This window comes from Lonchura striata, chromosome 1 (assembly GCF_050655825.1).
Source record: "Lonchura striata isolate lonStrDom1 chromosome 1, ASM5065582v1, whole genome shotgun sequence".
Classification (NCBI taxonomy): domain Eukaryota; kingdom Metazoa; phylum Chordata; class Aves; order Passeriformes; family Estrildidae; genus Lonchura; species Lonchura striata.
Window position 1 is genome coordinate 40,656,295 of NC_140703.1, and position 15,578 is coordinate 40,671,872.

Below are 15,578 nucleotides of genomic sequence, written 5' to 3' on the forward strand. Positions count from 1 at the left end.
TTGTCATTTTAGATTTCATTATACCAATTTTAAGGGTAGAAACATTGGCAAGCAGTGCAACAAAACTTGCAGAACAACACAGCTAGACCAAACAGAGCAATAATTGCGCAAAGCCTTCGCTTGAACTAGGCCCATGCGAAGTCTTGTCAAACTTCAATACACCAAAGTTTGTATGGTCATTAACTTTTGGGATTCACAGTAAGGGAACTGCTGCACAAAGACTCACTTGTATCTTAACAAAGAACAGACAGTGGAAAGAACCTTCATATTCAACCTCAAGAAGACAAGAACCCAAACAAGAACAAAGAAGAAATCTTTTACAATGAGGATAGTGAAGCTGTGGATGGCCCATCCCTGGAAGTGTTCATGGCCAGGTTGGATGGAGCTTGGAGCAACCTGATCTTATAAAAGACTTCTCTGCTCATGGCATAGGGATCAGAACAGATGATCTTTAAAGGTCCTCTCCAACCCAAACCATTTTATGAATCTATGAGACCCAAACCAAGGACAGTAATAAGTACTAAGGCAGAATTTTCTATAATTTACATCTGCAAATACTGAAAACTACTAAGACCATTTTCAACATATTCTAAGTAATAATTATGCTGAGTGACAATTTGTACTTTGAAACACCATCTAAAATAGAACAGCATCAAGTCATTTATCCAAAAGCACCAATCGAGCAGGATTTTTTTAATACAAGTAGTCGTCTATTAAAATTAAACTTAAGAACTTAACTAGTCTAGGGCCTGTGCACATCTTCTAGTCAATTCACCTGTGAGGACAACAAATAAAACTCAGAAAGGAGCAGAATTTTTATTCCATTTTCTTTATCAGGAAAAGCTTGTTTTTAAGACAAGGATTGTCCAGCTGGAAATAAATCAGGTCTTTTGCCTGACTGTCTTCTTATGAAAAAATTCCTCTGCTCCTTGCAATTTCTCTTGTTCAAACTGGCAACTTACTGGCTTTTGATGTGAGGACCAAATAGCAAAATACTGTCCTACAGTTCACTGGAAATTTGTTTTGCTAGCTCAGTTAATTGCAACCACTTGTCCCTCAGTACTGTATCAGGTAGACCCACAGTCCTGCACAGCAAGGGCATCATACATCACAATCCCTGAGCGCACCATTGAGCTGCTTCACCTAATTTTGTTTGGTGCTCTGGGGTACTCTCCAGGGTAAGACAAAAACAGATGACTTTGTTAACTGTGGATATGTGCCCTGAGCAGCTTTGAGGTTATTACACTTATAATGCCAATTTTCAACCCTATAGAGCACCAGTTTCCATTTCTTTTATTGTCTGTTTCCTTGCATTAAGCTTGCAAAGCCATCAGCACAAATATCATCATCATCACATCTGCACTGTAGCCAAGAGCTATTTGAAAACTCCTATGTGAACAGCTCTGTTAGACAGCAGGGATGCAGAATAAAGTTCATTCTGTTGCTTGCATGAGCACAATAAAAAGCAACAGTGAGTAGCAGCCTTAGCTTATTCCACATTCCTCTCACTCCCTGTTTTTTAATAACACTTCTCCTTAAGGCACAAATAAACCCAAACCTACCATTTAAAACAAGTTTTTTCACTAATCTTATAAACAACAAGGACTGACATGCTATATTAGAAATAGAAGTATTTTTCCTTTCAGCTGCATCACACAGAACAGATACAGTAAACACTTACAGATTTCTGGTGGTTTTTTTGTTTTTCTTTTTTTTCAGAGACTCACAGAATGGTTTGGGTTGAAAGGAATCTCAAAGATAATCAAGTTCCAACTCTCCTGCCATGGGTAGTACCTTTCACTAGATCAGGTTACTCAGAACCCCTTTCAGCTTGGTCCTTAACACTTCCAGGGATGGGGAGTCCACAACCTCTCTGGGAAACCTGTTCCAGCGCCTCACCACCCTCACACTACAGAATTTTGTAATCAAAACTTGCCTCCTTTAACTTAAGGGCATTCCCTCTTGTCCTATCACTACATGCCCTTTTGAAAAGTCCCTCTCCAGTTTTCTTGTAAGCCTCCTTTAAGTACTGGAAGGTGCTGTAAGGTCTTCCCAATGCCTTCTTTCTCCAGGCTGAAAATCCCCCAGCTTTCTCAGCCTCTCATAGGAGTGGTGCTCCACCCCTCTGATCATCTCAGGCTGTCCTCTGGACTTGTTCCAACAGGTCAACATCTTTCTTGTGCTAGAAGTCCCAGAGCTGGATGCAGCACTGCAGGTGGGGTCACAGCAGAGCAGAGCAGAGGGGCAGAATCCCCTCCGTGGCCAGCTGCCCACACTGCTTTGGATGCAGCCCAGGACAGGATTGGCTTTCTGGGCTGCAAATGCTCATTCCCAGGTCATGATGAGCTCTTCATCCCCCCACACACTCCCAAGACTTTCTCCCCAGAGCTGCTCTCAATCCACTCTCTGCCCAGCCCGTACCTGCACTTGGGATTGCCCTCCCTTGCTAAATTTCTTGTGTGTGTATGTACAATATGATGAGCAATATCCTCAAATACCAGAATGGGAGGGAGGGAGGAAGGAGTGAAGGAAGGAGTGAAGGAAGGAGGGAGGAAGGGAGGGGCAGAAGGAAGGGAGGAAAGGAAGGGAAGGAAGGGAAGGAAGGGAAGGAAGGGAAGGAAGGGAAGGAAGGGAAGGAAGGGAAGGAAGGGAAGGAGGTTGGTTAAGGCCCAAATCTCAGTTGTTACAACAGCAGTATAAAAACAAAGCAAGCAAACAAGCAGTAAGAAATAGATGAAAGTTCTAGCAATGAAAAATCATTCATCCTTCAAGACACATTTTTTATACTCTCATGTATTAAACATTGGAATCAGTCTGGAAATTAAACAAAACTTCTTAAGAATATTAAAAATGCATAGTTCACATTAATTCCAAGGAATGAAAAGCAAGAAAATAAAGTGGAAAAGTAATACTTAAAAATTGAGAACATTCTTTACATGTGTTCTCCTCTTTTTCAAAGAATAAAAAAGTCAGCATTCAGTTCATCAAAGTAGGGGTTTTTTATTCCAATAATTTGAGATTTCACTACTTTAATAAGCTACTACAACAGACATTGAATAAGTAGATGCAAGTATATAACCTGTTTTATACTTGATTACTTGATCAGAATGAAAACATTAAAATACTTTTCAGTTTTAGCACTTTTGCACTGCTGATATACCTAAATTTAGGCCTATTAGACAAATTAAAAAAAATTAATTATATTAGAGATTAGTTAGAGTACATCCATCTACAGAGAGATACAAAATTAACTATACAGCACCTGAAATCATCTTCAGCATATGACATGTACAGCCCTCATAACAGTTAAAAAAATATAGCTAAATAAAAAATTGTAGTGTCCTTGAGACACGGGCAAACATAAGCTTCATTCTCCTGATAGGAAGTCATCATATACACTATGCATGGACTTGCTCTTGAACTACAAACCAATTCATCTTTGATGTCTTCTATTCCATTTGCTCACCTGCTAAACTCAGTGATTACACTAAAAAAGGGCACTACATTACCAGGATATCCAAGGTAAAATTAGCTCATTTCAGAACTGTGTGACACCTTGCTGCAAACTTCACGTTCCCTCCTTCAGCATTCCTGGAACTAGCTCCTTCTAGAAATGGAATGCTTTAATATCATTGATCAGCATTTATAATAGCATTGATCACCCTCCATATACAAGTCCTTTTAATATGGAAGAAACGACTGGCTAGGACCACAGCTCTATTGTGGCTTCATTAAAAGTCTTAGCACCCTGATGGCACTGAGGTATGGGATAACCTTTCCAATGTTTCTGCCTTTTAGGTTACTGCTTTTAAATCACAGAGGCACTTACCACTTATCCTGTGGCAGGTTTAAAGTTATGCTGCCTTTGACTTCATCCCCAAAGCGCATATACCCCAGGGTGGCCAGTGAGATGTACAGTGCCATGACTATTGCCATCCCAATGTTCAGTGCCAGGGGGAAACGTGTGCTGTCCTTCATTCTGTTTTCCAATGGCAGTACCTGGAAATACAGGGAGACTCAATCACATTTTATGTTCTCAGAGTAAAACTACTTGTCGCCCCTCTTTCAATGCCAACTTCCAGAATTCAGGTGATTTAATAAATAAGTAAGATTATTCTACAATAATGTTTTACCGCCTGGATGGTCACAATGTTTCCTGTACCCAATAGAAAAACTCAGTTATTGAAAAGTACATATTTTGGTTGGAAAAAACCATCAGTGTGGAATTATAAAGCAATATTTATTGGTTAAAAAAACTGCCAAGAGAAACTTATGGCATCGAGATGAAAATACATAAGCAATGAGAGTAACATGAAATTTTTTTCTGGTAACAAAATTTTTCAGAATCCAAGGATATTTCTCCTATTCCTGTCATGTATGCCTACACTATCAGGCTCCATCACAGACAAACCTACTGACACACAAGCTCAGCCTCAGCACAAAGCCTCAGCCCTTGAGCAAGGACTCTGGAGTCCATGACTACCAGAATGCAGTCCCATGCTTGTTGTGGCGCGGCATGCGCTCCTCTCACCGCGGCACTCCGAGCCGTGCCGTGCTGGGCGGTGAGGGAAGAGAACGGGCGGCCGCTTCCCCCTGCAAGCTCTGCAGTTCAGTTCGTGGCGCGCGGGGACAGACGAAGGCGACACGGGACTTGGGGGTGAACGAGATGGTTTTATTCAGTGAGCCCCAAGACCCCCTCGGGGGCGGGAGCAGAGGTTTTATAGGAACAGTAGGAACAGTAGGAACAGTAACCAATAAGGGAATAGCAGGGGAGGAGTTTAGGGCAGAACTAACATGACAGGGAAGGTTCCAGGGAAAGGGGCAGGGAAAGGGAGGATTGGCAACTTGGAGATGAGGGGGTTTTTAGGGATGGGGGGGGGAAACAGATATTAAACAAATATCAAATTAAAGACACACCACCGCACATGCTCTTTTTCATCTCTCTGACAGTAACAGGGCCAGGCACACTAAGCCCTGCTTTTCTTAAACATTGTGCTTTGAGCCTCACATAGTCAAGCCATCTCAATGGGCCTGCCATCACTCCAAAGTGAAGACATAAGCATTGCAACCATTACTGCATGAAGTTTGCTGGGGATTGCCTTCTACTTGCACTCTACAGCATTCAGAAAAATACACTCAGTAGGCTCCAACTTAAGTTTTTAGTCACTCAGACAAAATTTCCAGGCAAGGCAGTAAAACCAAGTGACAAGCTCAGATATTGGTCTTTCCACCTTAATTTCAGGAGCAAAACAGATCCTTTTACATCATTAAAACATCAGCTGAAGGTACATGGATACTCCTAGACAAGCACACTTTCCCCACCTCTTTCAGAAGAACAGTACAGTCATCTCAAATACTCAGTATGAGATATAGTCCAAGATTAATACACCTAATACTGTATGTCTACATCTAAGTGAAACATCCAAGCTTCTATTGATGCTTTAGGATTTTAGCTTTTCTGGTTTTCATATATTTGTAATCCTGCAATTCTTTAGTGTATAACTCTAAACTCCATATACAGTTTATAAACTACTGCTTTCCCATTCTGGTCAGACAAAACAATTCCTCTCTAGGCATGGGAATCAAGGACACCTTACCATCTCAGCTCCAAGAGATGTAAACGAAAGTGAGTGGGGGAGCAGCAAACTTGGGGTCAAATTACTTCATTACCTGAAGCTGTAATTGGAAGATGAACCCCCAATATGCAAAAGGACCAAACTTATAAAAGTATGGAAACCCATGATCTGTCATTCATTTTTGTATGTAGCCCCTCTGGGGAACATCGTCTGCCCTAAGTGTACCTGAAGGCCCTTTAATAAATATAACCACTTTTTATTCTCTTAATTTTCCCTGGCCTTTGTTTTTAGCTAGTCCCAAAAAGGCATCACTATGAAGAAATTAGCTAATGAAGATCTAGGCAATACAGACAGTGGAATTAAGTTCGCAGTTCCGCTTATCTTTCAGTAGATATGCAGATTATATTTGATGATGGTACTGTTAATTAAAGTAGCTTGTCATCCCTGGTTAGCACTTATGTCATATCCAATACAGACAAACAGTCGCAGTGCAATAGGGTCACCCTGTAAAAGCTAGTGTTCATCATACAAAATTGCTTTTTAATTGACTGAATATTTACTATTTAAGCAATGTGAGTTATGAAAAAAGCAGGTTTCATCCACTAATTAACAAACAAATTGATATATCTGAATTGCTGGCATATTATTTTCTATACAGTAATTACTCCTTTCCTCTAGTCACCCACTGACATTTACTTCCTGACTTTTAGTAGCATATCACCACTGCCAATCTATACCACATGGCCCTATTTCTCTATATTTCAAATCCCAAAAAGTAATTTTACACTTGGGAACCAAGAGTTCCCTAAGAAGGTGTACAATTAGAGGCAATTTTCATTCCTATTCAATTAAAATGCATTATACATGTTAACATTTTTATATATTTCAGAGCCTCCACTGCTGATGTTGTTCCTCCAGAAAAGAACCTGAAGTTGACTGTAACTTGATCTGGCAGGGAATGCAAAATTTAAACAAAGAAGTTTCAAAAATTAAATCAATTTTTAAATAAGTGTTGAGCAGCAGGAAGAATACAAAATGAGATGTGGTCTGTAACAGACTGGCCAGGATATCTGCCTTTAAAATCTTTTTCTATTTTAACAAAATTCTTTTCTCAGGCAGACAAGATTATCATAGAATTGTCTATCTGAAAATTACTTCATTAATTAATTAAAGGACTAGTGGCACATACTATGTTAAGTGTGCTTGAGTCCAAAGGAAGGACTGAAATTTTCTTTTTAAATTTCTAACTATACTGAAATTTTTTATTTTTAGCATTAAACCCAACCAGTTTAGCATTTAAACCCAGAAGAGTCAAGTTTCTTCAAAAAACCAAAAACTTAAAAATAAATAAAAGTAATTTAAAACCATTATAGAACAATGCTCGTAAGCATACACACTCTGCCTTTTAACTATCCACAATGCCAAGTTTACTCACTAAATGCAATTATATTATTTCCTGTATATTCATGAGTAAATCAGAATGAAACACACCCATTTAAACTCATGTTATCATATCATCATCCTCTCTTTCACGTTACAACTATCATTTTTGCTGAGTATAAGGAAATGAGACACTATACAGGATAATAAGACTAGTGGTGAGAGACACATTAACATATGTAGACCTTGAAATTATATTTTAAAATGTTAATTCCTTGCAGCTTATCCTTGAGTTAGCATCAGGACTACCTGTGCCTCCAGGCTGAACAGATGAGAATGCTAATGCAGCCTTTTGTGCATCCAACAGTCCAGGTGACAGTGCCCCTGCCTAGCTCAGCTCGAGCCTTCCCAGGTTCAAGTACCCTCGCTGAGCAGCAGCAGCAATCTCAAGACAGCCATCATTGCAGGAGATGCTTCCCTTAGTAAAACTGAACCCCAAGGAAATTACACAAAGAAGTTGAACCAGGTTTGATAGAGTATCCAGTATCACCCACTCCCGACAAGCTAAAAAGTTCTGTAATTCACAGGATTAGCATGATGCCGAGTAACAACCAATTATATCTATATCACAACAACACCCGGCTCCCTAAGCTATTGAAGTCCATTAGGATCCAAAGGATCAGTGGAGTGCTCACAAGGAGACAGAGGCTACCAGAAGAGATGATGTGAGCCAGTGCTTGTTCTGACACTGAGTCACTGGTGGGCAGCTACTGGACAGATCTTCACTATAAAATTTCTTTCCTGTCCCTGCACAGCTCTTCTTGCAATGACTTCAGAAACCTAGCATTTCATCTGAATGCAAGAGACAAGGTTCTTTTTACAAATGCTTTTTTGTTCTGGTTTTACTGCTGCTTTTCTGGAACCAGGAGGTGAGATTAGTTAACATTCAAAGATACATGTTTTAACCTTTATATTTAATGACTCTCTTCTGGGCTTCTGATTTCCATGCTGTACTTTCTTCAAGATCTTTCCCCTTCACTTCATGCTAGTCCCTGTCATAGCCCTAAACACCTATGAAATCAGATGTTTTAGACTAAGCTTACTCCTTTCATAATTCACAATTTCCATCCTTTTTTTTCTCCTCACTGAGTAAACTCTTTATAATTTTTCTCTGTCAACTGCTTCACAGAGTTTTTCCTACAATTTTTGAGACATTTGCACACATCACTACTATTATACTCCTTGAAACTTAATTCTAGGTTATTTCAGTTACAATCAACCTTTGGCTTCTTAAAATTGCAAAACAAGCACAGTACAACTTGCTTTCATCTACCAAATAAATTCAACACTACCCATAATTAACTGGCAAAGAATCATAACTGAACATTTGAAATAACCTGGCTAATCTAGTATCATCCATTATGCAAAGTGTTTTCCCCTTCATTTCAAGCTGCTTGAAGTAAGTATAAACATCCCCAGCCAGTAACACCATTGCCTCCTCTACCCTTGCCTTGAATATCCTGCTATACTCACAGTCTTCCTGCAAATAAGCTGCAGGGGACTGCCTAATTTTAACCAGAAATTTCTACTGTACTTTTCAATATAACTGCACAAAAAAAAAAAAAAACCCCACAAGAGAATTCGACTTGCAGGCAATCCGATAAACTTTTATTTCATTTTCATAGCCACTGAAAGCTAATCTTGTAATGGATAGCTTAAGAGCAGACATGTTTAATGTTTCCATACAGTCCCCTTTCAGGAAATGCCACCAAAATGGCCATTCTTTATCCCCTGCACTTTTAGAGTAAATATATCAGGTAGACAGCTGTATAGAAGTTTTGACTGGCTTAAGCTAGAGACAACACAAGAATTTTGGAAAACTAAAACCAATATATTTATCAATTTACTCGAGCGGGGAGGGGGGGGGGGGGGGGGAAATCATCTTTTACCATGCCTTACAGCAGCAAAATAAAGCCCTGTTCAGTCAAAGCATGGAAGCTGATAAGAAAGGTATTCAAGATATGTAAACCTAAATTCTACTACCTAACCTCCAAAGACAAAATATTAAATCCTCAGCAGACAAATGCAGTGCAAGCCTGGCCCATTCCTTCTTGTCTGCAGAAGGTACCAATGAATTCATCTGTTCACTGAAAGATAGATTTACAACCACACAGTCTATGGGGGAACTGTCTGCTGAAAAAGTATAGTTACCTCAAGTAAAATAATAATTAAAACATACATCATTATTATATTGTCATGTTTGCTTGCCTGTCCTAGTGCATCTCCTCTTGCACTGCACAGAAAAAGGCCATGCAATATTTTGAGCAACAGGCTTCTATTCCATCACTTTCAGATACATGTTTAAAGCTCACTCTCTTTAGTAAGCTACAGAACATCACTATTTAGAACACGTACAATAAACAATCCAATTTTTCTTAACAGATCCCTCATGACTGCAAACAAAAGGGCAGCTACTATTACCCAAGGAAAAATGCAAGCCAAATGGTGACTGTACATCAATTTTTATAGTAAAAGTTTTATATGAAATAAATAAATCCAGAAGACAAGTTCTCACTACAGAACACACTACCTTCTGAAATGTGCTGAGCAATTCCAATCACTCCAAAAACCAATCTCCTCAGACTCCAGTAAAGTCCCTTTCCACTTGTTTCATGAGGAAAAGTAATTACTCACCTACACAAAAAAAACAAACCCAATCTACCACCCTATTCTGACAGCCTTGATTTAACAATGCTTGAAGGAATTGTGTAAATCTTACCTAGCTTGCTGTCCAAACTTTGCACTCTCCAGGGATTCTTTTTTTCTTTTATTATGTTCAAGAGTTTATTTATTACTTTATTATTATATTTATTTAATCTTTAGCTTGCTCTGAAATTGAACGGGAAGTTCTGCAAGTTTGTATATTATCATGTCCTATGACTTTGTGAACCAAATACAAAAAATTTCTCTCCAATGAAAACTGAAACTGATAAAGCAGTATTTTTGTTCACTCACCAATGTTTTAAAGTATTTTTAAATATCTGTCCTGTCAAAATCACTGAAGTGTTATATACTTTGCTGGCCTTTACAACAGTATGTAGTTTTATCCAGCAAAAGATAAATGCTAATAGAAAATTATGTTTCTAATTTATCAGACAGTTCCAACCCCCCAGTCACTTGGACTGCAGCCTACAAACTATAGAGTACTATGGTCTAACATGTTCTGTATAAATTATGCTACTCTCAAAATTTCCACAAGGTAAGTGATAAAAGAAGAAACTACTTAGAAATGCAAGTGTTGCTGAATGGTATATTTCAATCTACTGCAATAATACATAAAGATGTAGAATATGATTGTGTATTTCTGGACTCTTTCTGGATCAGGAGGTAAAAATGAAATTTCCAAAGCTGCAATGGCACTTAAATGTTTATGCCAGCCAATGATCAAACTCACATTGAATTTAAGTCCCCTTAAAATAAGTTATAATGATTACTAAGTTCTCACCTATCCCTACCTGCTTCTTTGTAGGCAAGAGACAAAAAATTTACAAACTTCAGTCTGTTTCAATGCAAATGGCTTAAAATAAAATGTCTTCCCAAGAGGTCTTTTGTCTTTTACCTGAAATGCTCCTCGATCCATACATTGCTTTAGTTTCTAAGGGGACACAGAACAAAGTGTACACATATTGCAAGGTCCTGCATAGGGCTGTGCAAATTTCATTACTGCAGAAGTGAAAAAATAAATTAAAATGGTTTCCATGGAGGACTAAAAAATATAACAGGAAATAAATGAGATTAAGGACCTACAAAATTTTATAACTCTAAATACAGAAATTTCTCTGCCCTGGAATAAGGAGCCTTGAAAATACAGCCATATACACTCCTGGATCAAAAGTTAAAAAAACAACAGGATCCCAACACAGACAGTGTTTTGCATGCCACATCTTACATTTTACATGGCCATCATTGAAAAAAATAATCATCCAATTCTGAAAAAAAAAAAAAAACAGTCAATCTAAACAGAAGGAAGAGAAGACACTGATGATTTTATTTTCCTAAGAACAGTTCCACACAATTCAGCTTGCCCTGAGAGCACATCACCTTGACAGATGCACAACTCATCACCTTTCCCATGACACACCCACACAGCTCAAGCACAACACAAGGCAAAGAATACACAAAGACAAGTTGAAGAACACACACCACATCACTTCCTGCTATAATCTTCTCACTCCAAATCCCTTCACCATTACAACATTTTCCCTTTCTACCTCTCCCGTTTCTCTTAGGATTCTTTCTTCTGCTGCTCCTGACAAATCAGTATAATTTTCAACCACAATGTTTATTAGGGAGCCATTACATTACAGCTCAGCAGTACATTATTACGGCTCTCAACTCTGGGAGAACATGTATTAATAAAAAATTTTAGGTTTAGGAAAGGTATTCTTCACTGATCATTCAAGAACATTACTGAGTTAAAAGTTCCTTTGAAAAAATAATAGGTTTATTAATACCTAGTATTTTCAGCCATATAATAAAATAATTTTTTCCAGCTGTTGTCTCCATCATCCTTGATTTTAAAAATAAATATGTTGGCAAAATATTTAAGACATAAACTAGCACTTAAACCTTTTTTATTGTTACATATAGACACAAACATGTGCACACACTGCAATCCTACTTTCATCAATTAAAAGCCTGCACAGAGCCTATTATGCTGCTGATTAAATGACAGACATGAAAGTCTAAAACCAAGGATGCAAATATTTATTCTAGCTAGCTGCTCTCTCCAAGAAAAGTTATTAACATTTCTGCATCTTCAGGGTTATATTCAAAACCTTTCTTACATCATGAAAACTTACATTTAAGGACTACATGGAGAATTCCAAGCACAGCAGGTAACTGCTCACTCAGAACATAACAAAGGAAATCCTATCCAGCAGTCACAACTAAGTTCAAAAATGCTGCAGTTTACAAGACTTACAGAATGATGGGCCAGGGGAACAAAAAAATCTGGCTCCAAAAAATCAAAATAAACTGGATAAATATTCCTGCCTGAAATTATTTAACTATGCTTCTTAATTATATGTAACATCAGCTTAAGTAGTATGTGTATCACTCTGCCTCTACTGCATGTATAATTAAGGCAGACAAGTCTTTAATCTAAGAGAGGGTCACATCTAAAGGGAAAATTAGCTTCTGTACCTCACTGAAGCTGTCTCAGACCCCAAAACCCACCTGACATAAGCTGGCAAGGCAGAGCATGACAACTTGGCACTCTTGTCACTTACTCTTTGCCCCCTTTTCCAAAGTCACCAACCACATAATGATTAAGAAAAGTTTCAGGCAAGTAAGCAGTAAACTTAAAATGCTTTTGTTCTGCGATTGTGTAAATGCATATGTATCATAGGCTTTCTAAAGAAAAAGAAACATTTGAATGTTGCAAGCATTTGTGTGGGATGCTGCCTGAAAGAAAGTTATCCTAGGGGTCTTCTGTTTGTGTTATTAAGAATTGCCTTTAAAATAAGAAGTATAAAAGTACAATATGTAAAAACCAATGGTTCTCCAGGGTGAAAGCAAGATTTTCCATTCTCAGGAAGTGCAGATTACTGGTAAGGAATATTTAACTTGATAAAGAGGTGATATCAAGTTGTCTGGTACTTTATCAACATTCATCTGAATTGGGCAGATGTATATTTTTAAGAGTTTCCGATACAACGTCTTTCTACCTGCTGTATCTAACAAATTTCTCTGTTTCTAACACATTTGCTCATAATCATTTCCTGATTTTGCACAGTAGCTACAACACACTCACTTCTTGCTGACACAACATCTGAAGTTACCATGAATGCTTAGTAGTAGGTCATCTCCAGAGTCATCAAATCCAAAAGCAAAATCCAAATACAAAAGCATGCTTGTCCAAATACAAAAACATCCTCAGACAACTCCTTTCATATTTTGAGGATACAAGCTTTTGCATCATCAAAAAGAACACCAATGGAATTGATATACCTTGGTCCAAAGACCTGGTGTCACAAGTAGATTTAGATGATGTCATGTTACCTGGTAAATGTCTGCTTCTCATAAATACAGTCTGGTCTTAAGGACAAGGGAAGCATGCCACTGGGTTTTTGGGTTTTTTTTTTTAAGGACAATACTAATCTGCCAAAAGAGTTTTTGACAATGAGAGGCTTTTATCTCAAAGCCACAGGCCTAACAAGCTCATCTGCATTACTTTCAAAATCCAAATAATGACATTTTAAAATGATAATCCACTTAGTTTTCTCTTTTTAAATCTTCTGGAATTGGTTAGCTGCTGCCTAATGTGATTCCAGAGCCTGTCTTCTGGTATACAAATACCGCCCTATCTTCAGCTGCAAAGCTGTGATATCCAAGTTCAAAAGCAGTTTGAATAGACATCTTCAAGTAATAGGCCAAAATATAAGAAGTTTTATTTTCCAAACCTGAAATTAATGTTGGAAAGTAATGTTTTTCTCTTCACTAAGCTAATCTATCTGTCTGCAGCACTTAACAGGAGGGAAAAAATCATACTCAACTGTAAAAACTCCAGTTAACTTAGCATACTTATATGAAATGGAGAAAGAAAATTATATTTCTTGTTTAAATTTTATGATTCTATTGCATCCTTCATCCTCCTGAAGCTTATTATAAAATATCGCTTTCACATTTGGATTTGTTTTTTTATATCTAGAACAAGAAACCCAACCCAACTTTTGATGCAAAATATTTGTTAAGTGTAACCTGCATTACATAAACACAAAGTTATGCAAAGCTATTACCTGCACATGGCAAAGCTCTTACCTGCACACGGCAATGCTACAGACAGAGCCAAGCCTGAAAGCGTTGGTTTACACCCTTCTAAAAAGGGCGTTCAAGACTCTTAATTTCATTTTGGACAAACTTAGTCCAAAGTTACTTTTAATTCAGTAACAAAATCTCACCTTAATTTTAAAATCAGGCATACTCACCTCTTGAATACAAAAGAGGCACTCAAACATGGTTCTTACAAAATACTGTTACATGTTCTGTGAAAGACCTTTTCACTCTACTACATCATCCACAGCTCCTGTATTCAAGAATTGCATTGGTACTCCCCTCTGTTCTGTGGCCTGAACACCAGCCCAGAGCTTTGCCAGGCAGCATCATCTGGCACAGGGAACACACCAGCCAGAGAGAACCAAACTAGAGAGGGAACGCAGCAGCTGCAGAATCTCTCAGCCCCATAACAGTCCTCTATTCAAAAAGGTTTACTGAGGGCTGAAGATACATTTTCTCCATTTCAAAATCAACATTCTGCCTGCTGAACCGAAAGCTTCACTTGAAGGCTTAAACAAAACCAAATACCTTATATGGTTTATTGCATCCACTTAAGAGTACTGCACTTCTGTTGCCATTGCTATTCCACAAACTGAAACGATGTCACCAGTCAGTAGGATTTTCACAAGGTCACCCTGATTATGTTAAAATCTAAACTTACAAGTGATGAAATCCCAAAGCATCTCTCAACACTATGGAATGGTAACCCCCAGACCAACAGGACTGAGCTCTCAACTGCTGTTTGCTACCTCAAGGCCACTGGGTGTCCCTGCCACTAACTTCTGTTCCCACACAGTAATGATCCCCACCTAGCTGTCAAGACAGCCACTATTTGCAGCAGCAACCTTAGACCAACCTGCAGTAACCCTGTTTTTACAGATATCTCTAAGAGGCAGCAACTAAATGAATAGCATAAGCAACTGACTGCAGCACTTCTTAATCCTGTTACAAGCATCACTCAAAGTGTAGCATGAATTAACATTAATCAACTCTTCAATAGCACTAACCTTATTCTTGCCACAGCAATTGAAGCAACAAAAAAACTACTTGCCTAGACTTTAGCAAATTGCCAAAATTTAAAACCTGCCATCAAAAAAGAGTCTAGACGGATCTCACAGGCAAATATGAACAACTCAATTAATCATATTAATATAATCAATTCATCATATTAATTGTTTTTATTTTGAAAAATATCTCAAAATAGTTTTATAATACTGGCTGATGAAATGCTTAAACTAGCCCTTAGTACTACCCAAGGGTTACTTTCTAGGCACTAACTTGGTTTCTTTGAGATTCTATATTTCAATTATAAATAGTCCACCTTTGAGTTATTACAGACTCAAGTCAGTAATATTGAGGTTCTTCAAGTATATTTATTTAGGGATCGACTATAGCCAAAGCAACAATATTCCAAATTCCATACTGTTGATTTACTTTCAACACTATGACAGCTAATCAGTCCTAAGCTAACGATTAATTTTAACTAAAACCCGCGTTCATACACTCATCATCTGTAAGACAAACATGGTCTCTCAAGATCAAGAAGAAAATTCTAGTAGGAATCTGCTGAATCATTGCAGCCCTCTGAAACATATTCCATTTAGTGATCAGATTTTCTGTTTTATTAGTGCCACTAATTTTTATTAGTTACTAATGAACTATAGTCACATTTTAAGTGATGACAAGTGCTAAATCAAAAGAAAAAAATTAAGCTATAAATATATTTTGGAACAATGGGGTGAAAAAAACCCCAAACAAACACACTGAGGGCAGTTTTCCTCTTTT

The 15,578-nt window shown here is 37.9% G+C and overlaps 1 protein-coding gene across 2 annotated transcripts in view; it reads right to left on the bottom strand.

Annotated features, from left to right (window-relative positions):
* Positions 1-15,578, bottom strand: part of SLC36A4 (solute carrier family 36 member 4) — a 97,192-nt gene that overhangs the window by 55,632 nt on the left and 25,982 nt on the right. For both annotated transcript variants that reach the window (XM_085574967.1, XM_077781327.2), the window contains one exon: positions 3,830-3,999. In XM_085574967.1, coding sequence (XP_085431093.1) covers positions 3,830-3,999 — 170 coding nt within the window. The remainder of the gene's footprint in view (positions 1-3,829; positions 4,000-15,578) is intronic.